Source organism: Lathyrus oleraceus, chromosome 7 (assembly GCF_024323335.1).
Source record: "Lathyrus oleraceus cultivar Zhongwan6 chromosome 7, CAAS_Psat_ZW6_1.0, whole genome shotgun sequence".
Taxonomy (NCBI): domain Eukaryota; kingdom Viridiplantae; phylum Streptophyta; class Magnoliopsida; order Fabales; family Fabaceae; genus Lathyrus; species Lathyrus oleraceus.
The window spans coordinates 214,242,235-214,251,272 of NC_066585.1; the positions used below are offsets into that span (position 1 = coordinate 214,242,235).

The window sequence follows — 9,038 nt, forward strand, 5'->3', positions numbered from 1 at the left end:
AAAGAAGTATGTCACTAACATCTTTAATATAATAGAATGATTAAGTTTCTTAATGATATGGATTTAGATAGAAGCTATGGGATATTACAATGTTGCTGCTCAGAGATCATGGTATCGAGAAGGATAAATATTTTAATTTCATTTCATTTCATTTTATGTATTAAATGTTAATTAAAATAACTGGTATTTTATTATTTAATTATTATAGTACAACTCTGCATTCAAGATTCCTCGATCCATGGGTTGAAGTTGGAGAAATTCTTGGGAGCCGGAGATGTGATACTTTTTCATATCATTTACGAATTATCTTTGATCTGATTTTAAACGGTCTAGTATATCACAAACGTCTAAAGTCTTTGTTAGATCATGAGTGTGAATATCACATCTAACTTTTATAATTCAACCACCACCTTTTACACTTATTTCAACTTAAAAGAGCACTCGATCTTTTTGCTATAAGTGACTTAAGAACTATATTGTTCTTATAATTTCCTTTTCTTTCACAATCAAACATTAGTTTGTCGCACATGTCTCTTATGTCAATGGATGTATCAGAATGAATGGTTATTATAATAGTATGGTGTTGTCAATCAATACTTTGTGTATAGGCATGGCAACGAGACGGGTTGGGGACGGTTTTTACCTCCCCTAAACTCAAATCTGAGTCTCAAAATAATTCATGTTCCTTCCCCCAAATCATTCCAACGTTTTCGACCAATAAATGTGAAAATTTTCTGCCTTAATTTATGGTATAGCTACTGGATTTTTGAGATTTATAAGAAAGTTAACATTAAATTTTTAAAAATTATGAGAATGTGTTTGGATGAAACATTTTAATAAAATAAAATAATTTTTTGAGAAAATTTGAAATGATTTGATCAAATTATATTGTTTGAATAAAAAATATGGAGAATTGTTAAAATAATGTAAATTTATGAAATGTTTTATTAATGTTAAATCTAAAGAATTTAAATGAAATTAAAAAAAGTAAAGAATTTGAAATTGCTTCTTCACTCTATAATTATACATGTTTTTGTTTATTATTAATTTTTCAAATTTTGTAAGATGGTCTTCATATCTTATAAGGTTTTCAAATTCACTTTTAAAATTTTCAAAAAATTACAAATAAATTCTTAATAATTTTCAATTTTATAAATTAGTCACTTCAAATATTCAAAAATTGCAAAATGATCTCTATTTTTCATCTTTTAAATTTGGCCCAATTTTTTAAAATTTATGAAAATAATCTTAAAAGTTTAACAACGAATCAATTTAATACTCAATCCAAATAAAAGAATTGAAAAATGAATGGATTTCAATTGCTTAGAATTTTGAATTCCTTAAAAATTCTCAATTATCTCATCCAAACACATTCTAAGGGTGTGAGTTATAGCTCATAGAAGTATCGGGTAAAATTCTCCTTTAGTTCCCTCTCTTAGAGTTTGGGACAATTTATTTTTTAATTTTCACCATTAGTATCCGGTCTAAAGAACCTATTAATCTGATTCGGGAGTCAATTTTGTCATCAATTGGTTTCAACCACCTCTATGGTCTTAAATATAAACAAAATAAAACCACAATTATTACATTCAATGTCATTATTCCAAATATATCCCTATTCTTTTTTGTTGCACATTTTCATGTTTTTAACCATTTTCAAATTAAAAAATAGGGGTAAAATTAAAAAGAGAGTAAGATTTAAATGCATTCAAATATTTTTCTTAAAGAATGCATTTTTGTAAAGTTTTTTATATTTGAGACCAGAGGGAGTAGGTAAGTAACATCTTTAACATAATAGAATGATTAAGTTCTTTAGTGACATGGATTTAGATAGAAGCTATGTGCTATTACAATGTTGCTCTAAGATCATGGTAAGGAGAGGTATAAATATTTTGATTTGATTTGATGTATTAAATGTTAATTAAACAAACTGATATTTTATTATTTAATTATTATAGTACAACTCCGCATTGAAGGTTCCTCGACACATGGGTTGAAGCTAGAGAAATTCTTGGGAGTTGGAGATGTGATACTTTTTCATATCATTTACGAATTATCTTTGATCCAATTTTAAACACTCTAGTATATCATAAGCGTCTAAAGTCTTTGTTAGATCATGAGTGTGAATATCACATCTAACTTTTACAATTCAACCACCACCTTTTGACACTGATTTCAACTTAAAAGGGAACTTGGTCTTTTTTCTATAAGTGACTGAAGAACTATATTGTTCTTATAATTTCCTCTTCTTTCACAATCAAGCATTAGTTGTCGCACATGTCTCTTATGTCATTGGATGTATCAGAATGAATGGTTACTATAATAGTATGGTGTTGCCAGTCAATACTTTGTGTATAGGCATGGCAACGGGGCGGGTTCGGGACAGTTTTTACCTTCCTTAAACTCAAATTTGAGTCTCAAAACAATTCATGTTCCCTCCCCCAAACCCAATCGAGGATAGATAATTCAAATCCAAACTCGTCATAAACGGGTTCGAGTTGGATTTTGGTATCTTCGCCTTGCCACCATCTATTTAGTTAAATTATTTTTTTAATAAAAATATTATTTTTTTTCAAAATAAAATTACATTATAAATAAAAAATAATTTTTTTTTAAAATTTCATTAATAATTTCAAATATTTTAAATAATAAATATAAATCAAAATATCAAAACAGTAATCATATATTTAAATTTCGAAATATCAAAGTTAAAATAATAAAGCACATAATAAAATAAATGGGACGAGTTCGAGGTGGGTACTAGTATCCCCATTACTCGACTTGTCCCTATATTTTATAAACAGGGAAAATTCAAACCTGAAACCTAAACTTAGCCAAAACGAGTTTTTCCTATTAAATTTGAGATGGATTTGAGTGAATACCTACAAAGATAGGTTATCTTGTTGTACCTTGTGTCTATGATAATATTTATGATGGAAATTGTCTATCATATATAACCTAAAATAAATTAATGATAAATTTATAAAATTCAAATAATATGAATAAAAATATTAATAAAACATATCTCTACCAGTAAAAAAAAATGGTGTACAATCTTCTGAAACTCCATCTTTTCATTTTCATCCATTTAAGACAATTGAAAAAAATCAACAAAGTTATACCTAGCAAATTTATGAAGGTGTTGAAAAAATATGATACATCGAATTTTTCATAAATTCGGTACATATGCAAGACATGACGTTGGTTTTTTTTATAAAAAAAAACTCCTTAAAAACAACGTTTTATCAATTTACCTCAAATAGCTGGTGTAATTCCAACGTTTTCGACCAATAAATGTGAAAAGTTTCAACCTTAATTTATGATATAGCTATTGGATTTTTGAGATTTATAAGAAGGTTAATATTAAAGTTTAAAAATTATAAGAATGTGTTTGGATGAAATATTTTAACGAAGGAGAGTAATTTTTTTGAAATAATTTGATCAAATTTTATTATTTGAATAAAAAATATGGAGAATTGTTAAGATGATGTAAATTTATAAAATATTTTATTAATATTAAATTTAAAGAATTTAAATGACATCAAAAAAGTAAAAAAAATCAAATGCTTTTTCACTCTATAATTATACGAATGTTTTTATTTATTATTAATTTTTTAAATTTTGCAAGATGGTTTCATATTTTATAAAATTTTCAAATTCACCTTTAAAATTATCAAAAAATTATAAATAAATTCTTAATAATTTTTGAATTTATAAATTAATCCCTTTAAATATTCAAAAATTGTAAAATGATCTCTATTGTTCATCTTTTAAATTTGGCCCAAAATTTTAAAATTTATGAAAATGACCTCAAAAATTTAACAACGAATCAATTTAATGTTTCATCCAAACAAAAGAACCGAAAATGAATGGATTTCAATTGAATTATTGAAATTGTTTAGAATTTTGAATTCCTTAAAAATTCTCAATTATCTCATCCAAACACTCTCTAAGGGTATGAGTTATAGCTCATGAAAGTATTGGATAAAATTCTCCTTTAGTTGCACCTCTCTTAGAGTTTGGGACAATTTACTTTTTAATTTTCACCATTTTCACCATTAGTATCCGGTTTACAAAATCGACTAATCCGATTTGGGAGTCAATTTTGTCATCAATTGGTTCCAACCCTCTCTCAATTATAGTTGCGGAAGATCGAAGAGTAGTCCTCCCTCCTGGACCAACTTACAATAGATAGTTTGGAACAATTTTAGAATATAAAAGTTTACCATTTTGATTTTGTTGGTGTTGAAATGGCTATTATGTTTGTCCCTTTATTGGTGAATTTTGAGAAATATATTGAATCAAGACATTACTATTTCTAGAATAAAAAAGTAAGAACGTTACTATTTCTAGAATAACTGTTTTTCAAACATCAACTATTCTAAGTTTTTTACTATTTGGTCAAACCAACTGAATTAACTACCTTAACACGAAGAAATAGCATGAACCATTTATGCATAGGAATGAAATGCATTCACAAGAATGATCCTTAATTTTAAAAAATTACAAACTTGAAAGCTATATATAGTCACAATACATCATTCTTTTCTATCTGATTCTTATAACATTCATTTAGTTGTTAGCCATAATAACAACTATTACAATGTTGTGTCAAACATTAAACTATTACAATGTTATAATAATTAATACTTATAATATAGTAATGAGAAATGTCCTTATGGTTTCATTCTTTAATCATCCACTTCTTCTCTATTCCTTTGAACAGCTCCAAAATATTCAACCAATATATCAGCCACAACAGGAACCAAGTCCTTACAAGGCACACCTTTCTTATAAACTTCACCAAGATGAGAATCACTTCCAATTCTCCCACCAAGGAAAATATCAGCACCTTCAACAACTTTACCATTCTCATCTCTAGTCATGCATCCCATAAAACCAATATCAGCAACCTGAACCTGACCACATGTGTTAGGACAACCAGTCCAATGCATTCTAACTGGTCTTGCTACTGCCACTTGTCTCTCAACTTCTTCTGTCACTTTCAAAGCTCTTGCTTTTGTCTCGATTATCGCTTGGCCGCAAAACTGGTTACCGGTGCACGCTACGAGTGTTTTCATTAGGATGGATGGTTCTGGTGAGAATTTTTGCTTCAAGAGTGGCTCTTTGAGTAATGCATCAAGTTTTGAGTTGGCTACATTTGGAATTATTATGTTTTGTTCCACGGTTAGTCGGAGTTCGCCTGATCCGTATTCGTCCGAGATACGCGCTAGCTCGTCCATTTCGTCGGCTTGGATTCTACCAACTGGAATGTGGAGGCCAACATAGCTTAGACCTTGTTGTTTCTGTGGATGAACACCTAAGATGTCTCTTCTTTCCCATTGTTTTTGAACTAGTTCCTCTTTGGATGCTCTCTCTAGTTTCTTCATTGGCATTCTTTTTTCAACCTCTGACCTAAATACTTCTATCCCCTGCAAAAAATTCTTCAAATGAGCAAAACTTCTATAATCTCTAAAATTGAAAATTTTATGTTTCTTTAGTGACACTAATGTTCAGCGGTGTCAGTTCAGTGGTAAGAGTTTGAACCTATAACCTCGAAGGACCGAAGACTATTGTAAAATAGTTTTTAGTGCGATTTAATCGACGACAAACCTACAAATGAATCATCTCATTTATGTATATATTTGCTACTAAAAGAAAAGTGGTAGTAACTTACAAGTTCATCAATCAACCACATCATTCTGGTTTTCTGTCTATTCCCTCTTGTGCCAAGATCTCTATAGGTCTCAAGAACAGCTTTACAAAGTGGAATAACATCATCTGCAGAGACCCAAGCGTCAAGCGGAACAGCTTCCGCGCATCGCTTGGGGCTAAAGAAACCCCCCACCAACAAATTGAATCCAAATCTACCTTCCTCATTCTTAGCAGGCATGTAAGCAAGATCATTAATATGCGGATGCTCGAAAAGATCATGCGAACCTATCACACATACATTCCACTTCCTCGGCCTACACATATATCATCAAAATTAAACGAGACTTATTTGAGTTTATCTACTGACATAAACACTCGTCATAAAAGTGTAGACTTACAAGTTTGTTATGGTTGTGTTGCCAAGTGAGTTTGCAGTGATGAATTGTGATAACAAATTTGTGTAAGGTCTTGTATCAACAATCTCATAAGGGTCAATACCAGCAAGAGGGTTACCAACAGGGTTTCTCACATTGTCCATTCCACTTTGTAAGCTTGTCAATCCAACCTCAGCAAGACCCTTCAGAATTTCAGGTACATCAGGTAACACTACACCTCGTATTTGCCAATTCTGTCTTGTTGTAACATCAGCACACCCATCTTTGCCGTATTTTCTAATCACACTCGCTAAGTATCGTGTTTGAGCACTCGTCGTTACTCCATTCGGAAGCTTCAGTCTCATCATAAATCTACCATCTAGTATAAAGTGTAGAAAGAAAGTAAAAAACTAAGTTTGAATTTGAGTTAACTTGTAAAGAAAGTAAACAAAAAAAACAAAAAGCTTACAATGATGTTTTCTTCTGTGAAAAAGGCCAAGCCATTTGAGTCTAACATCGATATCATCTTTGGTGAGTTTAGAGCTTTCGATATCTTCAAGAGACATATTAGCCAAATCATCGATTCCACCTTCCATGAAAAGCTTCATGGGCTCTTTCTGAATCTTGATTTTTTCCTGAGGATTGATGCCTCCTCTGTATTCTTCCTTCAAGACCCAGTAGCCATCTTTTTCCTCGACTCTAGGGTCCAACCTTGATGCATCGAGTTGTGTTGAAAGAGGTGCAAGTGATGGAGTTGCAGCTGATAGCTTCCATGTGTGTTTGGGACGAGAGATGGAGGGAGGGGTGAGAAAACGAACAGAGAAGGAAGACATTTGAACTTGGAAGGATGGAAAAGAGAGTGTGTTGGGAAAGAGAGAAATTTGGACATTTTTGTAGGATGAGATTATGAGGAAGAGAATGAAATGAGGACCTTACGAGTAAGCAAGAGGTTGTTTGTGAACTACATGATGGTCCTTTGGTTGATGCTAAGGGTCGCCTTAGTATGTAGTGATTGAGGATGATTGTCCTTACTTGTCCTAAATTATTTGTAAAGTCACATGTTGTGCCAAAGTCAAAATAAAAAGGTTCACTACATTAATGAATATAAAATGATGTGGCAACTCATTAATCATTTGTATAAATTGTTTAATCATGATGTTACATTTCGATAATTTGTTTTTACTAATAGTATGTGGCTAGAGTTTCAGCTACTAAAGATGAATAAGATGAATAATATTAACTGATATGGTTAACCGGAATTAAATGTCTGTTAATTTTTAAATATATATTTGAATACAAAGTTTATAGTTAATAATATTATTTATATTTCAAATAAAATACGTTTTTTTGAAATAATTAGGAAAATTGATATGACATTGTCTAGTCATTTGTTCATTTACATGTATTGGTGATGGTTTTTAGAGAGTTCCATCATCAATTATTCTTTGATAGTTGTAAGTTGGTGTACCTTAAACTACCAATAACCTAGTTTAGACTGACTCGAATTTATCATATGTTGTGAAAGTCATTGGATTTTTTTATCATGACTTCAACTTTGTCTTTTGAAAATCGAAATGTATTGTGATAATTCTCTTCTACCTTAAAGAAATTAAATCAGAGGAGGGAAAGGCAGGGTAGTTGGGGTGAGTTGAGGCAAGCATATGGCTAGCACCTATCGCCGTCCAAAGTTGGGGTTACAGACGTCCATAGATCATAATGTGTGTTCATTGGTTATATCTTCCACTCTTTTGTCGAATCATTCGACCTCTATTGGACTAGGGTAAAAATCATTTGTTGCCCACTCACGAAATATGAGATTGGCGTATCCTTGGGCACTACATTGAGGCTCAGTCAAAGGAGGGAAACCATGTCCTCCCGAAGAAAATGGGGGGAAATAACATTTTCACGCTCTTAAGAGGGGTGGAATAATCACCTAATGTGTCCAAGGATTCAGGTCCCATAGACCTCTATAAAATCCTCAATCGTAGAGTTGAGAAGGACATTCAATTCAGTCTAAAATAACATAGATATAAAGCTTCTGACAATCCATGTGTGACCTTCCTCTATATCAACAACAACAACCCTAAAACCCTCAGAAAATCCTACACAATTAGGGGTTATCACTCATTGTAAATTTACCAAGTAAATCCACCAATATCCCATTATATGGTTCAATGATTGTAGTATATAATCTAATGTGCTTATTGACCTCATTGAATATGATATCGGTTGAACTAATTTGGTAGATCAAACTCATTTACACGTTACAACTCACCATATCTTTTGAGGTGACCCATTAGGTAAGTCTAATTTTTATGTTAGGGCGTCAATCGGATTTGAAGCTCAATGATGTATTTTCATGTGTTATTGGAAGATCTTTTTCCCTAAGTTCTCTTAAGATAAGGTTTAAATATTTGATTAAGGTGTTGATCTTCTACTATTGTAGATAAGGTCAAATATGTATTAATTATATAACAATTGTAGAAATTTAATGTTTTTAATTTTGAAAAAAGCCAATAAAAATATTATTACTAAATTAAGACTATCTCAGAAGAAGGATTACAAAAGATAGTGCCAACAAAAGTGAACTTACAACATACAATATTCAGAGACGGGAACAAACAAATACAAGACATCAAAAGTTGATGTGCCTTAAGCAACTTAAAGGGTTGAACCTCCAAATATTTAAGACATGCTTAAAGTTGTTTTTTTTTACCTGAGCCACCACTAAGTCGTGATTTTGATTTAACAAAAATCTCCACAACTAATGATTTTTTCTCACCAAATAATCTCTTATTTCATTACTTTCGTAAAACACAAGCAATCGTCAATCAAATGACATGAAAGTCTTTGAGAATCTCCTTTATATAAGAGATAAGGATGGAAAAAAATATGTTTGAACCCTTGGGTCATTAGGATATGCACAACAAATGTCCAGTCACTTCAAAATGTTGTATCATATCCCCAAACAAAGAGCACTCGAAAAATATGTGACTTAAATGTTCATTC

The 9,038-nt window shown here is 31.1% G+C and overlaps 1 protein-coding gene across 1 annotated transcript; it reads right to left on the reverse strand.

The window, feature by feature from the left end:
- Nucleotides 1–4,441: 4,441 nt before the first annotated feature.
- Nucleotides 4,442–6,977, reverse strand: LOC127106698 (ferredoxin--nitrite reductase, chloroplastic). The gene is made up of 4 exons (XM_051044009.1): nucleotides 6,499–6,977; nucleotides 6,054–6,408; nucleotides 5,678–5,969; nucleotides 4,442–5,432 (listed from the first exon to the last, which is right to left on the reverse strand). The coding sequence occupies exons 1-4, from the start codon at nucleotides 6,860–6,862 to the stop codon at nucleotides 4,692–4,694; spliced, it is 1,752 nt and encodes a 583-aa protein (XP_050899966.1). The 5' UTR covers nucleotides 6,863–6,977; the 3' UTR covers nucleotides 4,442–4,691.
- Between the last annotated feature and the right edge of the window lie 2,061 nt (nucleotides 6,978–9,038).